We start from the raw sequence: 23,954 nt of genomic DNA, 5'->3' as shown, positions 1-23,954 counted from the left end.
TCCAGCAGGGCTACGATGGCTCACGTTGTGGACCACGGTTCTTAACAGTCTCCCTTGAACAGAAAGGCAAGAGGATTTATCTTTTAATATAAATTTAGATTTTATTAAACAGGATTAACAATCAACTGTCCAGAATCCAAACAAGCAACTCTTCTTCAGAAACAATTTTTGCAGAAAAATTACCCAAAAAAGCCTGTTTCTTACTGCAATCATGTTCTTAAAAGTGATGCTTTATCATTTGCTTTATAAAAGTAAGAAATTCACTCTCTCATATCCCTCTATCTAGCTATATATATAAGCATAAGTGTAGCTATAAGCTAGCTGTAAGTGTATATATGCACCATGTACTTCAGAGATGAGTTTTTTACTCAGAAGACAAATATGGAAGCCCAAAAAGAATGGAAATACTCCCAGCACACGGTCGCTGCTGGCTGAGACTGGACCAGTCTCACACCCTGTCCGTGGTAATGGTAACCACGGCCCCTTGTCAAAGGCAACTTTTTGGTACAGTATCTTTGGAGTAAGCATCTTGGCAGGCACCCGGGATGCTAAAGCACACCACACACTCACGTAAGAAAATGATTGTCTCCCCTCTGGATGCACGGCTCTATTGCATATTAAGTAAACATACTATAATGCACCAAAATTGCTTAGGAATTTTGGTGAATATTTCTGTATAAATTCTCCACCAAACTGAAGATCTGACTTCTAGCCAGTGTTGTGGTTGAGCGAGAGAAGCAATTCAGATGGGACCCAAGTCAACGTGCGGCATTGGGCCCTAGCTTATTCATTTACTTATTCAGTTTTAATAGCGCCTGAAGATTACATCAAGTCAGGAAGAGGGCAGAATGGTTAAAACAGGCAATCAATCACGGTTTTTCCAAGTCCTAAACAAAGACGGAGGAAGAGTAAATTGCAGTTCACAGGAATTCTCCAGGATGAGTACAAAACTGGGAAAAGTCCTAGAAGGCAGATTTTGGCCCAAAATGGTAAAAACACGTTCCAACTTCCTATGCATGTGTGAGCATGGTCACGGCCAGCTGTGAGCACAGCCGAAGCCTGAGCCCGCGGTGTGCGCGGCTGCGGCAGTGACATTGGGAGGCCTGACGCACGGGAGTCCTTATCCAAGAAAGGATGCCAAAAAAAATTGTGGTGGTTTTTTGTTTTTTTGTTTTTTTTTTTTTTTTTTAAATGCCCTTCAGACCTGTGCATGGGCAAGAGCACCAGCTTCCAGCAAGTTCCAATCTTGTTAGTACAAGACTAACCCTGGGTAAATATAGCTGTGGCCAAACCCTCCTACCTACGCGGATGGGAATAAAGCCTCTGTTTCTGAAGTGCCTGCTCACTCCTTGTCAGCACTAGCACACTTTTTTCCTAGAAAGGTGAAGATTAACCCAGGCCACAGTCACAGTTAAAGGTGGTTATTTCTGCCCTGCAGACGAGGGCTAGGCAGGTCGGTGGGGCAGGACAGATAAAGCGGGGGGGGGGGTGGAAGCAGGGGAAATTCTTCTGTTCACATTTGCAGTACAGAAAGACTGGCAGATGGGGAAGGGAGTCAGGCCAGGAGGCAGTTTCAGTCTGCTTGCACAACAGCAAGATAGGAAGCTGGATGTCCATTTGGGAGAGAGTTTGTGGGGGTATAGGTAGGTGTATGTGATAGCCTGATTCTGCTTAGCACTGTAAGGGTTAACACAGGGGTGCCAGTAATAGAGACCGACTCCGGGCACCTTCTCCCGCTGCTCCCACTAGCACAGAGCCAAGCACGTATGAAGAAGGGCCACCACCGCTCCACGCCGGGTCGCAGGGATGGGTCACGATGCATTGGGGACCATCCCATAGGCTTTGTACAGCGTGTCCAGCAGCTCCTGCTTTTCCTTCTCAGGTAAGAAGCTGGACTGAGCTGCGTTGATGTTCTGGGGAGGCAGAGGGGAACACAAGGGAGACATTAAGACACGCCAGACATGAACACGTGGTTGTGCACATCCCAGCGTCTGGCTCTGAGCAGCCACAGGCGAGGGAGAGTGTAAAGTTTCCCCTCCAGGATTCATTTCCACAGCCCTACTTTACAGGGCCACTGCTCCGCCCATCACTAGCAGCAGTCCCGAGAGGAACGAGGCAGGCACAAGTAAAGGTCTTTAAGTATTTCGGAGTTTTTAGGATGTGCACTTTAGACCCATCCCTACACTCCCAGCTCCCCTTTGGACAAGGGCCTCTCCCAGCACAGCGGTGCTGCTGGGACACAGCCTGGCTGCGCAACGTAACCTGCGTGGATGCCTTGTGCAGGGACCTTGCTTTTATTACACGGGAATAACCTGGCTTTTGCCAGAGCCAGAGCGGACAGCTGGCAGCAGAACAGCTGTGGATCCGGGATCCCAGAGCTCAGGGCTGTCCTCGTTCCCCCTTCCAGACCCAGAGAGTGATGGCTGTAGGAGAAGGGGACTTGTTCCTCCAGGCAGAGCTCAGAGCAGGACTGACGCTTTCTTGTAAAGCGCATCCTGCACTTCCCAATCCACACGAGTATCTTGGGAGACGCGCGGGTGAGAGTGCTGAGCATGACTTTAAATGCAAACCAGGAAAGCTTCCCCTGGTAACCAGGTTAGTCAAACTGTTATCCTGTCTTTTTGTCTTCTGTAAGTAATTAGAAAATCAAGGAAGTAATCAAGACACATAAATGACTGTGTGCGCCAAAACTGAAGCCAGCAGTCACTTTGTTTCCAGTTCAGTTGTTGCATACTCATGTTATACATGCAAAAACTGCAAGCGCTTTCGCACCTGCTGAATCTTGCTAATCTCTGGGCCAGGCCTGGAAATAACCTACCTGCAATTCCAAATCCAGAAAAAAAAGCAGCGGGCACCTTCCTTCCTTACTGCTAAGACCTGCCGTGAGGACGTCAGTGGACAATTTCCGCTCTGACCTGTTACCCACGAAGCCCAAAGCAGCCAGCCCGAGTGACGCAGCCCCTGCAGAGCCCACCCTGCCCTCGGATGCCCTGCTCTCCACACCCGCAGCGCGCCCAGCATCCGCCTCAGCCTCAGCCTCGTGCTTACAAGGCCAGCGCAGGATTTTCTGATTTCCATTAAAAACTCTTCAGCTTCTAAAGAAAACCAGCAGGTTGTTCTGGGCTGCGCTAGGACATCAGCGGAGCATCCAGCCGAGGCTGACTTACCACCCTCTTGAACTCGTCTTCAGTGAAGCCCATGTAGTCCTTCACTATGCTGTAATCCTTGTCAATATTGGAGTTAAAGATGAGGGGGTCATCGGTGTTTATAGAATAGTTAGCGCGATCCTTCCTAAATCTGTATGGAAATCAGGTTGAACCGGTGGGTAAAACACTGGATACGGCACTGGTCGTGCCCTTCTCCGGGTAAGATGCAATAAAAGGAAAGACCCCGCAGCTGCCCCTGCGGCTTGCGCTGCCGGACACAAACACAGGGCTCGGCTTGTCTCACCGCCGCTCTGCACCGATCTGCTTCTCCAGTGGGGAGAGGAGCAGAGCATCGGGGCGCCTCTTGCTTAGAGGTTCAGCAACCTCAGCTCTCACCCACAAACTAGGGCTAACGGCCGGCGAGCAGCACCTCGTGCCCCACAGCTCAGAGCAGGGGCAGGAGGGACAGGAACCCCCGCACCCCCTCCAGCCGCAGCGGGCCCCTCTGTGCCCAAGGGCGAGGCTGTACCACATTTTCCTAAGTGGTTAGATGCGCATTACCTTTGTAAAGCAATAAAGCAGCTATAATCAACCCAAATCCTGGTTATTTAAGATTGAACGTAACGGAGAAGCCTTACTGTGCTACAGGGTGTTTCCCGAGGTCTGGAAGACATGCTCCAGTAAGATAACTGGACCAGGGGCAGACCTGTTTGGGGGAGTTAAACATGAAAACCAGAATCAACCACGCAGATCTGAACCACAGCGGTGTACGCAGATAGCTAAGCACGCTGCTAAAGCCAGATAAAGGTTTAGAGCTTTGTTCCCGGCTACCCCTCAGCGCTGCTCCGACGGAGCAGTGCACGTCCCATATGACACAGATGCGAAGAGCCCACAGCCTGCGTGACTGCGGCAGGAGCCGGTGGGATATTTCCCACGGCCAGTCAGCCACCAGCCACGTGTCAACCACAGCTAAGAAGCCACTGGCATTAAGTATATACATATATATTCCATGTATTAGTTGGATATACCCATTCTGGGGAAAAGACAAAGAAATCTGCCCGTGCACAGTAACTCCCAGGCACTTCCACCCTCCACCCAGACGGGCGCCGGTACAGCAGCCTGCTTGCAGGCAGAGAAGCCTGCAGGCTTGAGGTATATAAATTAGTGAACAAGCTGCCCAAAATTTATCCTCAGCCAGAACAGGATCCATTCCTCTCAGTGCACACCTCCTGCAAGCTGCTGCGCTCGCAGCAGAGCTCCCAGCAAACGGCCAGGCGTCAGCACCATTTTTGCTGTGGAGCTTTAGTCATCCAGGTTGAATGGCAACGTCACCATACACGTGGTCAGCACTCGGGTGTCAGGTCGTGTCCCTGGCTGTAGCACAGCCCAAGCAAGGGCTGATTTTCCACTCGGACAGCAGCTACCTGGCTGTCACCCTCCCACCACACATCCTTACCTCAAAATGCATCTTTGCTCTCAACAGCTCCTTGTAGAGCTCGGGGTCCTCCAGGACGTGGTAGCCATGGCCAATGCGCTCGGCCTTCAGCAGATAAACTGCCTAGAGGGCACAGGAAAAGCACGTACAGCCTCTGTGCTCCAGCTCAGCTCCTGCCTGCCCAGAGATCCCTGCCCCACCATGGGTGCAGCCCGCACCACTGAGCCAGCTCCGGGCAGATCCTTCTCTGAGCCGTCGGGGCCAGGTCTTTGCCGGGGTCCCCGATGTTTGCTCTGCTATGAATACGGAGAGGATTTGGGCTCCTCTCTCCCCGGTGCAGGGGATGCAGGGGCACTTCCCACCCCTGCCCCGAGCCAGGAGCTCCTCATACCTCCTTGATCATGGCAGGCGGGCCAGCCTCCCCAGCGTGGACGGTACGATGAATCCCGCATCTTTCAGCTTCCTGCAAAGCAAGGAAGGACACGCTCCTGTCCCATCACCCGCAGCAAGGTCAGCAAACCCCTGGGCTGGCACCGCTCTCGGGGGCACAGCAAGCAACAGGGCTCTGTGTGAAAAGCCCCCAAACCACGAGCCCCGCACCCCGAGAGTTGCATGCTCTCTGCTGTAGCACAGGCTGCGAGAGAAGAGCTCGGTGATGCCAGAAGCAGAGAAGCTTAGAAAGCCTGGTTACCTTCCCCTGGATCCCGGCCAGACTCCTCCAGGGTCTTTTAATACCAGGTGAGCTCACCACTGTCTCCGCTCCAGACAGCGGCAAGCTCGAAGCTCTCCTTCCTCCACCCACTTGCCCTTCTGCATGAACCTTGCAGCTGTCTTAGAAACTTCTACCTTTTTGGCCAGCTGCAGCCAAGTGGGAGAATCTAAAAGCCCCCAGGGCAGAGATGAAGCAATGCTCAGGCACCGAGCACCTCCCTCCTGTATGGGGCTGGGGACGGAGGCAGCCCAGCTGGGAGGATCCTGCGGCTGCAGCTTTGGGGGCATTTTGAGATGTTCTCCGTGGTCATCCCCAAAAATCCCTTGCCAGGGCGGCCACAGACCACCTGGGCTTTGGGAAGCCACGCAGCCTCGAGGGAAGCCTGGCTCCTGCCTTGCTGGAGAAGGGCCACCCAGCCAGCGGCCACGGGCAGGCTGCGAGCCCCATCTCGCAGCAGACGCTCTTCCCAGGCACTCCTTCAGGGCTTTTCACTCATGACTTCTTTTCAGTTACTTAATTTTCAGCTCCTCATGTGCTGCACGCACGGGCCCAGCGAAGGTCAGGCCAGGCTCTGCCTGGGATGGCTACAGAAGAGCCCTGTGTGCATCGACCTGAAAGACACTCTGTGCTCCCTGCATTTGAGTGAGTGTTGATTTTTCCCAAACAGCTAATTTTTGACACTTTTTAAAATAACAAAATCCCTCTGCCTGAAGTACCAGACCAAGAAGAGAGACAGACTCACAGCAGCACAGAGATTTTCCACTTGTTTCGACACAGGATGAAGAGAAACCAGAAACTCTCACCCCCCCAGTCCCAAGGCGGGCATCCCTAACTATCCCAACAGGAGCCGGGCACGCAAGCAGAGGGGTCAGGAAGAGCACGTGCTCCAGGACCCTTCCCCACTAACCCTCCTGGCTGCTGAAGCCTGAGCCCCTCCACCCAGGAGGGAGCTCGTGTCTAACATCCATCCATGGGCACATCTTCCCTGGAGAGCTCTAATCCCTTTTTCAACCCATTTGTCCGAGGACACATGGTGCTTCCCTTGGCTTCTCCTCCAAGGATCCCTGCTTCCTTGGACATGGTGGTCCTAGGATCCTTGGCTCTACGCTTCCTGGTGCTCCTCCACAGCCAGCAGCCACAGTCGAGTTTTCGCCGTTCTCTGCTCTTTCCCCTCCAGCAGCCCCGAGCGCTCCCAGGCAGAACGTGCCTGCCCAAGGGACATCACAAGGCTCTCCAGTTTCCCTGGATGCATTACGTACCCCACAGAAAGTAGCAGCAGTATTTATGGGGATGTACTTCCCTACCACGGAGGCCAAGAGGGGCCGATGGATGGGAGCGGGGTTTGCTTCATCATCCCAGAGCCTGAGCGAGCCCCCGGCACAGCGACAAGATGCATCCTTCGGACGGAGGAGCCTGGACCCGCGTACTGCTGGCACACCGGGGCAGGGCGAGGCGCACCCGCCCGTCGGTTAACAAAACCCTGTGCCCGTGTCTCAGTTTATAACCGCTCAGTTCATCCAGCACGGCACAGCAGCACAGGCAGACCTTGTATCGGCTCCCGCTGAGGGGGGCAAAGACCCCGAGAAAGCCCCATGTCATTGCGCCCTGAGCGCTGCTTGCAGACCACTGTCCTCTTCAGCAGCGATGGTGCTCAACCTGCTCTCCCACTGATGCAGGGGACCAACAACCCCAAACGCCCACCAGCAAAGAGGAGGGAGGCGCAAAGCTTCCCCTTTGAGCCGCCGCAAAGCCCTGAGGTCTAGCGAGAGTCTCCGATCAGGCTCCTGAAGCCATTCCAGCGTTTGCAGTCGAGATGATCAGATAAAAGCACTTCAAACGTGCAGCAGCTTCTCTGCTCCTCGGGTGATTTCTGCCAGACTGGAAAGGTCAGTCTCTTCCACCCTTGGCTGTGGTTTTGCTGAGCCCCAGGAGCAGACCCCAGCCGACAGCAGCGGGGTGCTGCCGGGGGGGACGCGGGCTCCGCGTCACTCACGTTGCGCTCAGTGCTACGGGGTAGCATGCCGAGCTCCAGCTCTAAGGCCGTGTTTAAGCAATGATGGCTGCCATTAATCATTTAGGAAGTATAAACAAATACTTTTGCTATTTAACAGAATGTTTTTAATAGCTGCAATGAATTTTTAAGCTGTCCCAGCTGTTTGCAGTCTGAATAACATACTGCATGTCCCCTCACGCACGTCCCCTCAATATATGTTTTTCTCATCATTTCTTTTAAGAAGCCTATTAAACAAACCTCGTAAGCCTTCTTATGCTCGGAGGAATTCTCCACCTTCAGGGACTCATCCCCAGCCAGGTCAATGGCCACCACAGAGTTGTTTCGATACTTCTTGCAGAGCTCCACCACCTCTGGAGACCAGCCTGGAAGAGACAGCACCAGCGTTCAGGAGAAAGCATTGGTAAGAGTCACACCTTCAGCATTCTTCTAAACAAATCCTGGTCATGTAACTAGAAGGCTAGAGCTATTTTCTTTGGTCTTTCCTAAAATTTGGCGCTCAAAAAGAAAGCTAACAAACTCCTAGAAAGGTCTGCCATCTTCAAGCAAATAAAAGCTGTCAACTGATTAGTCCATCGTCAATCAAAGGGAAATCAAATGCATTTACCAGCTATAAAGCTGCTCTCATCTCTGTTTTTCTTCTCACTTTCAGCAGGGGAAAAAAAAAAAAAAGAAAAAAAAAAAAAGAAAACAGAAAAACCCCTCCAAACATGGTGGTGACTGCCGCTGGCCCAAGGTAAGCTGAACCGCCCAGCCCAGGTGCTGTAAGGTGGTGCGCGGGAGAAATCCCCCTACTCACTCCTGAGCTGTCACCCCGTGCCAGGCTGGGCACGGGGGGAAGGGAAGAACCCGTCGGACGTGTTGTGTCACGGAGGAGTTCGGGCTGGGAGGGATCTCGGGGGGGCCCTGTACGACAGTCAGCCCTGCCCTGTGGCAGAGCATCCTTGACTCCCCCAGACAAGATGTCGGACGCTGCTCCTGGTGGGAAGGAGCTGGGCAGCCTCCTGAAAGGCTGACCTTTAACACTCATGAAGTTTTATCTTTTTGCCATCAGTGAGAAAAAGAGAGCAACAAGTGGCCAACAACTACTTCAGAGCTATCTCTGATCAGGCCAGAGGATAACCTCTGAGAAAGGACATGCACCTACCCGCTCATATAGCACTTACCCTTAGCAAAAAGGCCAAGAAACAGAGATAAACGGTAGTGTTAATAATTAACAGGCACCTGCTGTGTACATACAATCCCCAAATCATACAAACACGTAAGAAAACGTGTGCAAATTAATCCTCTTTTTTCATCACTTCCCAGCTCACTGGGTTAGAGCCATTATTTTATTAACAATATTAGCTAGTTCTGGCTGGCATCTCTGCCTTTCTCTCAACAGTTCATAAATTACAGGGTGGCTTCTCACTGTGCAGCACATCCCGATTGCAGCGCTGGCTCTGGGTAAGAGTTGGTGCCCTGGGACACAGGCATGAGATGCCAACCCAGTTGTTTGCACGAGCAATCCCTCCTGCTGCACAGGCACACGCTGCGTACGCCCTCGGGTGCTCCCGCCACCTTCTGCCTTTACCACTTGTGCGTTGGCAGGGGCTGTAACTGCAGGCAAGTGGGACACTGCCTTACAGCTTTCCAGTTTCGGCGAAGAAAAAAGTTTTCTTCCTAGAAACCAGGAATTTAAGGGTCAAGTTTTCAAAGTGTTGTTTGGGGTTGATTGTGCAGGCAGGAAAAAAAACCAACCCACTCTCAAATCTCCCAGTTTCCAAGAATATAATTTTTCACATTGCTAGACATAAATTAACCGTGTACTCATTAGCAAAAATCTTTCCACCATCTACATGCCTACACCTTTCCACCACCTACATAAGACTGTTGTGAGGTATGAAGATATTCATAACAAAGTCCTCACACAGAACCGCTACTGTCATACAACCTCGCTCCGACTGCATCTTTCCCTAGAGGAAGATGCTCACAGAACTCAGCAGCCCAATGAAACACTGGAAATTGGGTTTTCTTCCTATTCTGGGTCACAGCACCTGTTACTGATGAGGTTCAGAACTGTTGATTTTATAAAAAACATTTTATATATGTGACTTAAGTATATTTTACTTGTGTTTTCAGCTTAAACCAGCAGAAACTGCAGCCAGCGGACTGCCTGGCTGACCCATGGTCCAGGCTAATGAAGGAGCATGCTGCTGTAGCAGCGTGACCATGAACAGGGAAAGTGTGAGATCTCATGTGGTCCTCCTCCCATGACCGTTTGCTCTTGGACCCACCAGATGGTCATGGCAGATGCAACTGCTTGCTGCGGCAAGGGCTTCAACTGGCCCAAGGAGAGCTCCAGCCTTTGGGCAGGGAGCGAGGTACGAGCAGAAGTCACACCTCCCCCAGGAGAGGACAGAAGAGCCCGTTTTGTCTCTCTAGCAAGACCTTTCAGATACTGGTTGTAACCACAGACCCCCACTCTTGCATCCAGCAGATCCTTTCCCCATAGTGAGGGAGCAGAGGACCCCACCAAGAAAAAAAACTACTTCTCAGCGCTGTCTGGTCCTGCATCGGACCCAGGGCCACGGGACTGGGGCCTTCCCCACATTTTTGCAGGGACCTGAACCCAGGGGACGTCACCCCCCGCCACGCGTCAGGGAAGGGGAGCAGAGCAGCAGGGGAGCTGCAATACATTACTTGGCATATGGCGCATGCAGCATAGAATAGACCTGGCTTTGATGCGGAAATCCCTTTCTCCATCCTGTAGTCCCTGATTTACGAGGTTAACGACTTCATCTGGAGTGAGGTCTCCCCTGCAGGGAAGAAAAGCCGTCAGCGAGAGGCCAGACACCCGGCAGGGAAGCAGGCAGGAGCCGCAGGTCCAGCCCAGCATCCCCATGGGACACCCCATGCAAAACCCAGGCTGCCCAGGGTCCCACTCGCCTTAACATCCAGAGGAGCCTGATGAGACTGCCCAGAGCTGAAGAGCACCTTTTACACCCGTGCCATGCCCAGATTTACAAGACGTTGGGCACAAAAGCATGCAAAGATGATAGTAAGATTTAGAAAAGCCTCGGGGAACTGGACGCCAATCCTGCCTGAGCAGAGGAACCGGCTCCTTGCCAGAGCATCTCATTAGGGCACACAGCTGCCTGCAGGCGGGCAGGGACAAGCCTGGGGGCTCAACGCCCATCACAGCACATGCTGTAAGCGGCCACAGAGCTCAGCGCTGGTTTAATCAGAAGCACACATTATAGTGGGGATGGCAGGTAAAGAAGGGATCGGCTCGCCAGCCCCCTCCAACATTGCCTACCATCTCTGCCAGCTCAAATTCACATTTTGCAGGCAGGCAGTCCACATCTGAACGCTGCTTTCCCTTGCACAGAGACTGGCTTCAGCCAGAAGTTTAAGCACAGATGCTCTGCACCTGCAGAATTAGGTGCCCAAAGCAAGGGACAGTAAAACACAGCAGCACGCAGAGATATTATAAGAGGAAAAATCCTATCAATACGGAAGAGAGGCAGAAGAGTGCTGGCGCTCGCTACGGTGGAGGAACGAGGCGGTTTGGTTACACCAGACTTTGAACACACGCTGGTTTCTCCATGCCCGACCGACCACCCACCGGCTCCCCGGCACGGTGGGAACACTCACTCGGTTTGGCCCCAGGGGATGGGATCCACGCGGCAGTTGGCCAGGAGGTGAGGGCTGTACCGGACCTCCACGTAGATGACGCCTTCTTTTGCTTTCGTTTCCACGAGCTCGTAGGCGATCCTCCTCACCGCCTCACGGTCACCCCTGCAGGGACGGCAGTGGGACCCGTCACCAGGACTCGTCACCCTTGGGGCACACTGGGGATGGGCGAGGTGACCTCCAAGGCTGAGCAACGTTAGCCAAGGGGTCCTGCCAAGGGTTGAGGGGGAAGAAGCAAGAAGTGGGGTACTTACGCAATGGCAGGCATGTAGTGATTAAACTTCTCTAGAAATTGGGTAAGTGTCAGTGGTGTTTTATAGCTGACATGCTTCAGGAGGTCATCAACAGTGCTGCCAGGAAGAGGAACTCCTCTTTTCCTGGAAATGAAGCCACGTATTACTGATGGGGAAGACTATCGATTTTTAATCAGTCCATTTCATACAGCAATTGCATCCCAAGCTGGCAGCATTAATTGCGATTTCTTCACAGAAAAGATATAGCACACGTTGTCCTTCCAAAATCTCCTCATAGATGCAGCCCTGAATCTCAGCGGGGAGGAAGGCAGTCCAAAATACACACAAAGCAAAAACAAATGAAAATACCAGCCCAGACTGACCCGGCAGGAGCACAGCCAGAGCACATTTTAAGCTTAAGAAGGAGTTCATCTAAAGGGGCTCTGGATTATTTCTTAGCACCTCCTAGCCCTAGCGGCAGAATTGCCAAAATTCTTTAGAAAAGTTAATTTCCACCTACGCAGGCTCAAAGGTTTCAAAAATCACAGAGACACTCCCAGGCAATCACGCGCGCAGAAGCATTGTGGCTCATGGGTTTAACGCCGGCAGCTCCTGCGAGTGAGCCGGTTCCCAAGCCAAATATCGTGGTGGCACCTTCTCTGATGGGGACACCTCCCACGCAGGAGCAAATGGCAGTCCAACAACTGCTCTCACCAAAGGGATGGAGATGGTAAAGCCCACCTAAACTCTTCCAAGAGGGAAGAAGCTGCTTGTCCCTGGAGTCCCGGGTGGGTGGAGGTGTCCCCGGCGGGGTGACAGCCAGGCTCGAAGGGGCTGCCAGCCAAGGATGCTGCGCGCTTCCCGGGCAGGCTTCTCCACCCCCACTCCACAGGCTGTCACTCTGCCCATGAATGCCAACCTAAATTAGGAATAATAACTAGACATTTGTTTTTAATCCTCTTTCCTGCCACAATGAATTACAGCTGATTGACGGATATCTCTGCTAATAGAGACAAAACACCACAGACAGCTTTAGCGTCCCGACGCCAGCAGCCGCCCCGATGAGCAATCTGCAGGGAAGCAGCCCAAAGGACCCCGCTCCTGGGCCCAGTAAACATTGCTCATTCCCCGCTCAGGCAGGAAGGAAAGCGGCCCCACGCTCAGCCTTCACATGCAATCTGCACAGATTAAGTTGCTGGCACTCGGCAGGGGACGTTCATCACTGCCAAGGCATCGGTTTTCCTCCCTGCCTTGCCCTTTCCATGGCACTGACACATGGGTCTCTGCTCCAAGAACCGGCCCACCTCTTCCTCCACTTGCCCAGGGAAAGTGTCCTACAGCAAAGCCATTTCCCTGACCTCCTCCACGTGCTTCCCAAAGGATTACCTCCGCGCGGCCAGCAGCGACAGCGCTTTGGGATGATCCACAGCGCAGAGACGCTGGAGCCGGGTCTCTGACTGAGGGGGTCTGGTAGATCTTGCCACCACGGCTTTGGGAGCTGCTGCTGCCCCATCCAACCTGCCGGGTAGCTGGGAGCCTTCCTGCAGCAAAGCCGCCCCAGGGGAACACGCTCGTGCCCACTGGCACCTCGGCGTCCTGCCCAGAGCTACCTCCAGCCACGGGCAGCACCATGCACACCATCCCACTGTGGAGAGGGCACCTCTCCTGGGGACACCCAGTCCCATGAGGGGCCTGCCAGGGCTCTAAGCCCTTTGGCTGGGCAGGGGAGATGCAAAGCCTGACCCAGACCTTGCAGAATTGGAGCCAAAGCTTCTAAAAATGGCAGAGTTCAGTCACTGCCCAAGGGCGCTCGTGCAGCCCAGCAGCTTCGGGTTATTTGTACGTGGTCAGCCACCACCTGGCAAATTTATTTCCAGCTCTTTACCCTTAAAAATAGACCACAAGCAGCTTTCTGTGTCCAGTGTGAGGTTATTAAGGCAGTCCCCTACATCTCCTACACTGCCCCATTGCTTTTACATTTGTGTCAGCACTAGTTTTAGAGCCCATGAATAGCACAGCCTTGCTCCACCGAGGGCTGGCAGTTCCCCGGGATGCCAGGGCTGCTTAAAAATAAGAGGGAACTCGGCACGCGCTCAGGCAATGAAGGTTTCTGCCCTAAGCAGGAGAGAGGCACGGATCCTCAGATGGCTGGTGTCTCCTGGGCTTCAGGGCTCCTACAGCCCTCCTGGGGGACTACACCAGCGTTTGTCCTTTGCTGGCAGCAGAGACTCAGCAGAACCCCAGGGAGTCAGCACCGACTCTTCTGTCCATGGGGACTTGTATTCCAGCCCTGCAGCCCACCAGCGGCACAGGCAGAGCCAGCAGGAACCCTGACTCAGCTCACCACGCCAATGTCCTGCAACGAATGAGATGGACGTCTCTGATCCACCTTCTTTACTCTGACTGCACTGCAAAATGTATGGCCGCTCCCTGCAGAAAAAGCTGCTTCAGAGAGAGTATTTCCCCCTAGGATCGCATTGCCTTGGAGTCTGCTGGGCTCACGGGATGCCAGAACCACTTCCCATCCTCCTCAGAACTGCTTTCCTCCCCAAAGTACCAGAGTTGTGCCTAAGAGCCGTTTCCTGAAATCTTTAAGCTTGCCACTTTCTCGATCTGAGGGTATCTGCTAGTGTCCATTCACTTTTTGTATAGTGACAGCTGGAAGAAGTCTTAAGTTTATTTTGCTTACAACCGTGGAGCCAGGTCCTTGCACCAGTTAATCATTCACCCTGGTGCTTCCCACACGAGCTACGCTGAAGCAGGAAGATGCACGTGGGCTCTGTCAAGGAAACAACCCCCCTAAGTCACTGCCGAGTGCTTTCCGGGGTCACCCTCACACAAGCACGGCTCCTAGACCGCTAGCGCCAGGCAGACAGTCTGGGTTCAAAGGCAGGCAGCAGCAGGGCAGGGAGGAGCACCCAAGCTGGTTTTTCCTCCCAAGACGGCACCACCACCGAGAAGACACTCCCAGCCTGCTTTCATTTAACTTGCTTTTGCAATTAGGAACGCGGAAAAAGAAATGAGAATACACTGACTCTGCCATTTCCCAGGTACACTTCAAAGGCAGACGGCTCTGTCTACGAGACATCTTCTGTACTTTTCTCACGGTGCCTCCCCTTAGCTTGCCTGGCTCACGGGACCCATGACCACCTTGCTCACGCTCCTGCTACCGGTGCAGCCGTGCCGCAACATCGCCTTTTGGGATGTGCTCAATATCCTCACACCGTGCAGCCAGAGGACCTGTCTGTGCAGAGGCCGGACCAGCACCAGCGAGGTTTGCTGCCTGCACAGCAGGGGAGAGAGCTTCCCCAGCCTGCCGGCACAAGCCCTTCTGTCGGAGAACTGGACAAGCAGAAGGCGTGGGAGTAGGGACCGGTGCTTTTAGACTGCAGCTCCCAGAGCTTTCTTCCCCCCGCAACTCACCTGCCAAAGTGCAAGATTGTCTCTGGTCTAATGGCTCCATCCAGGTGGACATGAAGTTCAACCTGCAATAAGATAAATTGGTGAAGTACTCTTAGAGCTCCAGCAAAAGTTTAGAGATAAGCAGCTGGTGCTAATGCAGGGATAAATGCAGCCAATACAGGGACAAAGTCATGACAAGAAAGCACAAAAAAAATTTAAAACACCGTCATTATAAAGTTTCTTTTTCAATATCTAAGTATTATCTAAATATTTTCTTATTGCTGCTGCAGCTCACACATTTAATGGATCTTTAGAAATTTATTCTGTTTCCAGTAATCTTCAGGAACTGCCCTATCCTTATTTAGCTTGCATGGTTTGGAGTTTGGGAAGAGTGGAAAAAAACAAACCCCAAACACCTTTGCTTTCCAGCTTGCTCCTTCTTGAACTCACAGACACCCAAGCATCAATTAATTTGCTAAGAGTCATTACACAAAAGCTTTGACTTCACTTCCAAGAATCAGCTCCTGATATATTGTTCACTACTTGGTATTATCAGAGCATACCGGCTTTCTAATCCTACACATGGAGTCAGCCCCGGTACAAGGTGCTGTAAAAAATTAAAAGAACAAGAGTTGCCCCGTAGAGCTAACAAGCTGGTTTCCAAATAAAACACTTACATTTTGACTCATTAAAAATGGGACAGTAACTCAGATCTCTTCACTCTGAAACCCTGTTTCCCAATTATTGCTGAAACAATGGATTTTGGAGAAAGAGCCCCAGAAAAGCAAAAGCAAGCTTTTTCCGTTAGGCAGCTGGGGTTTTTGGAGAAACATGACAAATGTAATTTGGAAGTCAAACTGGGAAGGAAAATATTAGCTGTAAGATGTTTCAGCTAGATCTTCAGATTTCCAGAACAGTTTTCTTTAAAGCAACGGAATAGGCTGCAAAATACATATTTAATTTAATTTTATTTTTTTAATGAAACTGTAGAGCAGCAACTTAATACACAATGTTCTTGTTAGTTATAACATTGTGCACATTTTCCTGTGTAGATGATTGCTGCAGGATGCTGAGGGTAAGAATTGAGTAGGATTCAGAAGAGGACTGGATATTTGCATGGATAACTAAACCGCCCAGGGTTACTAATTAAAACCCACAAACCCTCTGGCGTCAGGGTAGGTATCAAAGAATAACTACGAGGAGCTGGAAGAAAAGTAAGTAAGCAGTCCCTACAAGCAGGGCACTGCGTAATTGTCCACCTCAAGATCCTTTCGCTCTCCTCTGAAGCATCTGCGAGCAGCTGATGCGAGCTCGACGCTGCTGGCCCAGCTCCCGGCGCAGGGCTGGCAATGCCCGTCTCTGGGATGAGCACTGATGCCCGCGAGCTCGCTCCCATCCCCACCTCCTCCCGCAGCCCCAGACACCTGCCACGCAGGTGGAGACACCCATCTCCTGACTCACGGTCAGGGTTTTCATCGACCACTTCTGCTGCAAAAGGTCACCATTGCTGAGGTGGGACAGGGCTCAGGTCACCCGCACAGGATGGCCACGAAGCTACCATTGAAATGTATCCTGGTGGGATGCAAAACGCAGGTGCCAGGCTCAGGGCAGCCTGAGCTACTGACCCTGCACCGTTGCAATCAGCTGGCCCAGGGGTCATGAATATCCCCACAGACACCACTGCTAGCAGGTTGTAAAAAGATATCCCTGTCACTTCTCCTACCCTTAAGACACGATCTGAATCTACAGGGATGAAGATTTTCAAAGGGCAAAACCTGATCTTTCCCCCCACCTCGAGTTATGCAATCCTGCTTATGAGGACTAAATGTCCTGAGAAGCAGCAGATAAAATAACAGACTACGGACATGATCTGCATCGCCAGATGTGGACGCCTGGCACATTTTCCACTCTTGAGCTCCGATTCCTATTTCAAAACCATGCAAACTCCATTCCTTAAGGTTTTCAACAGCCCTTGTGACTTTCTGCTGGAGTTACAGGCTTGAAACTCTCTCATGCTGGATATAAAAACCAAGCAACCCGAACCTACCGAGGTCTTCTCACTCCAAGCATTTCTCAAGCATTTCCTGCAAGAACATCCCAACGTGACATTTCCATCAATGCGAAAGCAAATTCAGTGGCGTCCTTCATCCGTGAAAGCCACCTCCTTCTGCCACTACTGCAGGCAAGATGCTTGTAAAGCAGCAAGGTTCCTCTCCAGCACCAGCGACAGGCTCTTCCTCCCCTGCCATGCATTTCTTTGGGTCTGGAGGGACCTAAACTAAGTGCTAAGAAACTCTCGTCAATGCTGCTCAACCCAAAAAGTTGCGGGGTTCCTCAGGATCAGTGCTGGGGGGGCTGTTTTCTGCAGCTGAGAACTAATCTATGCTATTTGGATTACCAAAGGACATTCAAGTGAAGAAGTAAAGGTTTGCCTACAAGGGTCTCCACCAAAAGCCGGCCCTAGATAAGGATGCAATCAGCAGAGGCACAACCGAGCAGCTCAGCTCCCCCAGGCACCTTGCTCACAAACGCCGCAGGTTTCCAGGTCTGTGGGAGGCTGCTCGCTGCAGATTACACTTCAGCTCTCTTCCTGCGTGTTTGTTTTGGGTAAACAAAGCACAAGACTTTTCCAGATGCAAGTGGGTGACATGACCTTGCTTTAAGTCAAGGAAAGTACCCAGATAAAGATGAAAGAGCTTTCTCTGAACTGTGGCTCCAGGAGACGATGCCTGAGCAAGCAGAAATAAGGTGAACGCAGGAGCCCAGAGCCTCTTCCAGGGCTCTGCTCCTCGGCACACAGAGGTCCAGGCACACGTGCTCTCCCACCCCAAGCCCTCCGGTTTATTTGGAGAGGAAGCCTGCGCACCCAGATTAAATAGCGATCTCGACACTTGGTCCAGAACCCCAACAGCACCATGGGCTGCACCAGCACTGGAGCCTTCAGCCATGCCAGGACCAGCGACGCCTTCCTTTCTCACAGCAAACCTGTACGTGGTACCATTTGTTCTGATGAAGAACGAGAAAGCAGCAGAGCTCTCAAGTGCTTTCCTGGGGCAGGAGCACCGCTCTTCCCCAGCCGCAGTGAGGACCCTCGGGACCACCTTTGGAGGGGGCTCAGCACGGTGTAGCCACCTGTCAGCCCTTCCTCTGCGCCTCGTAGCCACCCGTCAGCCCTTCCCCTGCGCCTCGTAGCCACCCGTCAGCCCTTCCCCTGCGCCTCGCAGCCACCCGTCAGCCCTTCCCCTGCGCCTCGCAGCCACCCGTCAGCCCTTCCCCTGCGCCTCGCAGCCACCCGTCAGCCCTTCCCCTGCGCCTCGCAGCCACCCGTCAGCCCTTCCCCTGCGCCTCGCAGCCACCCGTCAGCCCTTCCCCTGCGCCTCGTAGCCACCCGTCAGCCCTTCCTCTGCGCCTCGTAGCCACCCGTCAGCCCTTCCTCTGCGCCTCCACGGCGCTGCAGCTGAGAGCAACTTCACTGCCCGCCAGCCAGTGCATCAAAAAACCATAGTGCAATTCAACGAAATCTGAGTTTTACTAAAGAGTTGTCGAAAGCCAGAGGGATGAGTTCAAAAGACATAACTGGCCATGAATTGTGCATCCTCAGCACAGACAACCCCCAGCAAGGCTGTCAGAGCAAACCGAGCACTTTCCATTTTTATGCAAAAAAAGTTTTAGCTCAGCCACGGCACATGACTCATTAGTGCAGATATCAGCAAGCTGGTTCAGATTTTAAAAAAGGAGAAGTTTTAAGGGCGCTGCCTTGACCTTTCTCTTCGGAAAATATTGTAATGTTTTCTTTGAAACTTAATAAGCTTCAAAAATAAATTCAAACACAAAATGAGGTACTGCAAACGTGCATGTTCCGTTCAAAGATCAAGTCTGATTATTTTCAATTTAGTGAAATTAAGAGGAAAAAGTTAACCAAACATTCAAAGTAGCTACAGTCAACAGCTACAGTCAACCCAACAGAATTTCTCTATTACTCCACGGTTTGCTCCGTGGACCGTGGCAGAGCAGTTAACTGCTCATTTCGCCTATTATGTGGCATAAAAAGTACCATCCAAGCTAAGGCACTTGAGGGAGTTTCTGTATTAGGTCGTTTTAGGGTCTTTTTTAAATACTTACAATGAACAAGTCAGCCCTAACACCATGGTAAAAGTAACACCAACCTCACCTTTTATTTTGATGGTTTCCAGCAGATGTTAATAGATAATCCAGGCAGCCGCTAAATTTGCACGTTTTAAAACCCTTAGCAGTGACTTTGCCCAGGATTATTTATCAGCACGTTAAAAGATGATAATTTAAAGTTCACTCTATTGATCTTGATAACTGAAAAACAGAGTAATTAGAGCTGTCATCTACCAATTGTTAGATACACGTGGCAGGAAAACGTTAATAGAGAGCAAAATTCAACAAGAGATAAGACAAATGCCAATCGCTGCAAAAAGAATGAACTGTGTTCCCCAAATACCAGTTTTATGAAAGCGCGCTGTCAGGAGCCAAGTTATGCTCATCATAAACTCACCACAAACGCTCATTTAGAAGCAAGAGGCGAGAGTGGATCAAGAGGGACGTGAAGTGGAAGAGGCACAGTATTATCCTCAAACCTGACGACACCCACAAATGCGTTTTGGAGACGAATCTGCCATACGCTTTAAGGTTTGAGCCTTTAAAAGAGAAACGTGGGAGACTACAAGACCCACTCACTGCTCCGTTGCAAGAAATATTCCTGCTTTCTAGAGAAGCGTTCATATGACACGTGGCTTCGGTGACTGCGGGGGAGGAGGACGCTCCCATGCTGAGCAGCCCTTCGTACCATTCCTCCCAGCACCACCCACTCAGCCTCCACCGACCCGGTTACCAGGCTCCTGCTGCCATTAATAGGCGATGGTGGCTCTGCGTCACCCTCCTGCAGGGACAGCTCCCACGGAGAGGCAGGGCCACGTCCCCCCGAGCCCCCACAGACCTCGCACCCGCACGTGGCTGGAACGAGGCAACGCTTCGGGGCAATAAACGGAGTCCTTGCACTTTGAGCAGCACCAAGCCAGCCTCTTACTGCCATCACGTTTGACAAGCGGAGCCGGGCAGGTTACCTGAGAGCGCGCCCGCAGAGCATTACTGAAGGTACGAGCACGCGCATCGCTGCGTAAGGTACGGCTGAGCTCAGCGCAGCCTCGGTGGCACCAGGCTTTGACCCGTGCCAAGCCAGTCGGGGGTCAGGTTGTGCACGAGAGCGGATGAGCTGAAGAAAACGTCATCCTCGGCACACCCTCGTGCACTTGCACTCCCCACAATAAGGCTCGCCTTTTTAAATTATTTTTTTCTTTTTGTTTTTTGTTTTTTAAGTTTCATCTAAGGCAAATACCTGTACTATTGGCTCGGCACAGATGGGCAGGTCTGTCTCGAGCAGGGGCAGGCTGCAGCGTTGCAGGGAGCAGGGCAGGACGCCCACCCAAACCCCCCTGGGTACAGCCAGTGCTCTGCAGCAGAGCAGGCACCTTCGGTACCGTCTGGATTTGGTCACCAGGCGCTCTCCTAACCATTGACGGGGACACACACAGCTACAGCCAGTTCTGGCCATCTCTCCCAGTTCCCAGATAGGAAGGACATGTTGGAGACAACTGCCTTCCTTTGGACAGGGACAAGCTCCAAAACACCACGACACGCACAGCGTGCCCGGGGAGGGCTTGCGGGAATACCTGCCCAAAGCAGCCTGAGCTCATTTTGGAAACAAGCATCCAGCAGCAGAGCTATACCAGCCGCTGAGAGGGTGTGGGCGTGACCCCAGAAGCCCCCATTCCCATCCTGCTCCCCACACCGCGGCTCAAGGCACACGGGAGCCGCAGAAGACAGCCACCCGTCCCGAAGCCCCCGAGCTGGGGCTGGCCTGCGGGGAGAGGAGCCAGCAGCGAGCGAGGGCACCGTCTCTGCTCTGGCTGTGGAGCAGAGAAGGAAGAGGCTGATGGTCGGCATCCAAGGAACGGCAGTCTTTTCTGCTCTTTTATGGCCTACAATAAGCAGGGTTCAAAGTTGCTCTCCAGCAGCTCCCTGTTCATCCGCTGCAGCAGCTGGGAGTCAGCGAGTTCCCGAAAAATGCGGGGGCAGCCCCGGCCCCACGTTCAGCCGGGGCTCGAAGCCACTCCAGTTACCAGAAACATCTCTAAAACACAAAACTGATCGTTCCCAATGGCAGAGGGTCTAGGGGAATGAATAGGGCTCATTAACTGACTTCAGACCTGTTTTTTTTTTTTTTCCCCAAGCCTGACTTAGCAGGTTCGCAGGACTGAAAGGGACTGCCTGACTCAGGAAAACCAGTCTCATAATTGCGGGCAACCAGACAACAGAAGCCTGATCTTAGTGGTCAAACCCTGCACAGTTTTTCCTAGGTCTCCCTCTTCAGCATCACACTCTCCCACACACTGGAAAAGTAGGAAGAAGCACAAGTGAAAGACAACTTAACTTGCTTCTCTCAGCCAAAAGTTTAAAACCACTGGGGTGAACCAACAGCTTTTGTTCTTAGTGGAGCTGATGAAACGCCAACATCTCCCAAAATTGAAGTAGCTTTAAAAAGGCTTTAACCACTAGCAGATGTCAATGCTCCCTGGATTTCAGTATCAAGGTTTGCCTGCTATTGCACGGGTCACCTTCCCTGAGAGGGAAACCTCACGCAGCGATGGAACGAACACGAATCAGACCCATGCACACAGGCTTTTCCAAGTATGCTAGACGTTTCTGGTGCAAGCTCAAACCAAGAGATAAATGGTTTGGGAATGGTAGGGGATGCAAACAGCAGCAAAAAACCCCCTTTTGGGTTTTCGGAGGCGATCTTCTTCCCTGGGAAAGCCGCACGCAGTTGCCACCACTCAGGTTCTCCCAGAGCAGGACCACCATGACCCTCACATCTCTTTTCTTGGTCTGCCCCAGCCCCTCGCTGCCGACCAAGAGCCCAACCCTGCCTGGCAGTCAGGGCCGGAGCCCAAAGGCAGCCAAGCAGAGAAAGCCTGCTCCCCATGGGCCAGCTTAGCCAGACCACAACCTCAGAGCCGAGCCGTCCTGCAGCAAAGGCAGCACTCTGCCATCAGATACAGGGTTATTGCTAACCACATCTCTTTCATCTTCTTCCTTTGCAACTTTTTTGATTCATAAACATGTTACTGTATGATCCTACTTGAGATGTATTTATACAGTGCATGGTGAGAGCAAAAGACTGGAGCACTCTCTGACAGCAGTCACCAAGATGGTATCTCAGGTATCTGAGGAATAACTGAACTAAACGTTTAAAAGAAAAAAACACACCACACCCCAAAAAAAAAAAAAAACCACCACCAAAAAGCCACCACCAAAAAAATAAAACAACAAAACCAAACCCGCAAACGAAACAAACAAACAAAAAGAACCCCAAGAGAAAACGTTTGTTTTAGAAGACCAAGGCAACAGCCGGAGCGCTGGAGGCTTCGGGGCCTCCCACGTCCCCAGCCATGCCCTAGCGCGGCGCCCGGCGCATCCCCACCCGGAGGAGCAGCGACCGGGGCTGGCGCGTCCCCGCGGCGGCGACCGGGACCAGCACCGCTCCGGCGGCGGGAACTGCGGGATGGCCGGGACACCCGCGGCAGCTCCTGCGTGTCCCTGCGGGGAGCACCGGGCCGGGGCAGCGCAGACCCCGGCTGGTACCGCCGACCGACACCGCAGGGCACACCCTCGCGGCTCGGCCGCCGTGCCCGGGGCATGCCCCAGCTCCCACCCCGCTGCCCGCCGCCTCCGCACCGGGGCACGCCCCGGCTCTCACCCCGGGTGCATGTGCGGCGGCTCAGCTGCGGTGCATGACCCGGTTCTCACCCCCGGGGCATGCCCCTGTTCCCAGCTCCAGTGCACAGCACCTCAGCCCCGGGGCATGTCCCGGTTCCCAGCCCCGGTGCACAGCACCTCAGCCCCGGTGCATGTCCCGGTTCCCAGCCCCGGTGCACAGCACCTCAGCCCCGGTGCATGTCCCGGTTCCCAGCCCCGGTGCACAGCACCTCAGCCCCGGTGCATGTCCCGGTTCCCAGCCCCGGTGCACAGCACCTCAGCCCCGGTGCATGTCCCGGTTCCCAGCCCCGTGCACCACAGCACCTCAGCCCCGGTGCATGTCCCCGCTCCCAGCCCCGTGCACAGCACCTCAGCCCCGGTGCACAGCACCTCAGCCTCGGTGCATGTCCCCGCTCCCAGCCCCGTGCACAGCACCTCAGCCCCGGTGCTTGTCCCCGCTCCCAGCCCCGTGCACAGCACCTCAGCCCCGGTGCTTGTCCCCGCTTCCAGCCCCGGTGCACAGCACCCCAGCCCCCGTGCACGCCCCGCTCCCAGCCCAGCGGCTCCGGCAGCGCCGCCACCTCACCTTGGGGTTCCCGAAGGCGCACAGCTCCCGCTCCATGCCGCCGCCGCCGCTGCCCCGCTCCGCGCCCGCCGCCCGCTCCGCTCCGCTGCGCTCCGCCCCGCCCCGCTCCGCCGGCCGGGCTCGCCCGCCCCCTGCCGGGCCCGCCCCGCCCCGCGCAGCGCCGGGCACCGCGGCATCCCTGCGGCAGGGCTGCCTCCTGCCGCCCCGGGTCCCCGAAATCGCCCCGAGCCCCCGAAATCCCACCCGGTAAGGCTCCCCGCCCCGTTTCCCTGGGGAGCCGAGAGCCCGGGCGGAGCCCCTCCTGCTCCGGCAGCAGTGAAGGGAAATCTAACACGGCGAGACAACAGCTCCGCTCGTAGAACTGGAATGCGATCTCCGGCTTCGGTTGCAGTCTTAAGCCAATGCAACAATATTTTTTTTAACCTAAAAAGGACTTAATTGTTCAGCTTAGGAGCGATCACCCCTCACCCCCTTTCCTGCTCACAAAGCTGCTGCGCAGTGACTCACTTGCTTTGTCCGATGGCTTTTTGGACTTGTTTGGTCCATCGCACACCTGCTTTCAGCTCCTGCAAACTCAAACTCAGCGTTTCATTTCTTATTTTTAGCGACCTGGCCACGTTTTACTCTGCTGCTCTGCCTCCTGCCTTCCTCTCCCATAGGTGATGCACATGGCAGCCCATGTCATTGAGGGACAGTGGGGCAGAAAGTCCTGCTCCTCCCCACCGAGCATGGCTTCTGTGGTACTGGAGAAAGCAGAACTTTCAGCCACTCCAGTCTTGAAGCACCCACAAAGTCACACCCGTTTAGCTGAAGGCAAATCTGCAAGGTGGAACCACTCCCGAGAGTGAGCTTTGAGGAACATCCCTTGGGTCCTCGTGCAGCCCTGGGAGAGATGAGATCCAAGCTGCCCGGAAGGTGCTGAGCAGGCAGGTGACGTTTCCAAAACCACTGCAGAGCCGACGACCACAGTTT

The 23,954-nt window shown here is 53.3% G+C and overlaps 1 protein-coding gene across 1 annotated transcript; it reads right to left on the bottom strand.

Annotated features, from left to right (window-relative positions):
- Positions 1–1,500: 1,500 nt before the first annotated feature.
- Positions 1,501–23,029, bottom strand: ADA (adenosine deaminase). Its single transcript, XM_075517055.1, has 11 exons — positions 22,983–23,029; positions 14,636–14,697; positions 11,234–11,356; positions 10,941–11,084; positions 9,987–10,102; positions 7,545–7,669; positions 4,973–5,044; positions 4,603–4,704; positions 3,785–3,852; positions 3,168–3,297; positions 1,501–1,913 (listed from the first exon to the last, which is right to left on the bottom strand). Exons 1-11 carry the CDS (start codon positions 23,016–23,018, stop codon positions 1,812–1,814), a joined length of 1,080 nt encoding a protein of 359 aa, XP_075373170.1. The 5' UTR covers positions 23,019–23,029; the 3' UTR covers positions 1,501–1,811.
- Positions 23,030–23,954: the final 925 nt, after the last annotated feature.

This window comes from Mycteria americana, chromosome 14, assembly GCF_035582795.1.
Source record: "Mycteria americana isolate JAX WOST 10 ecotype Jacksonville Zoo and Gardens chromosome 14, USCA_MyAme_1.0, whole genome shotgun sequence".
Taxonomy (NCBI): Eukaryota; Metazoa; Chordata; class Aves; order Ciconiiformes; family Ciconiidae; genus Mycteria; species Mycteria americana.
The sequence above is the reverse complement of the archived record's forward strand: the minus strand, read 5'-3'. Positions and strand labels throughout refer to the sequence as shown.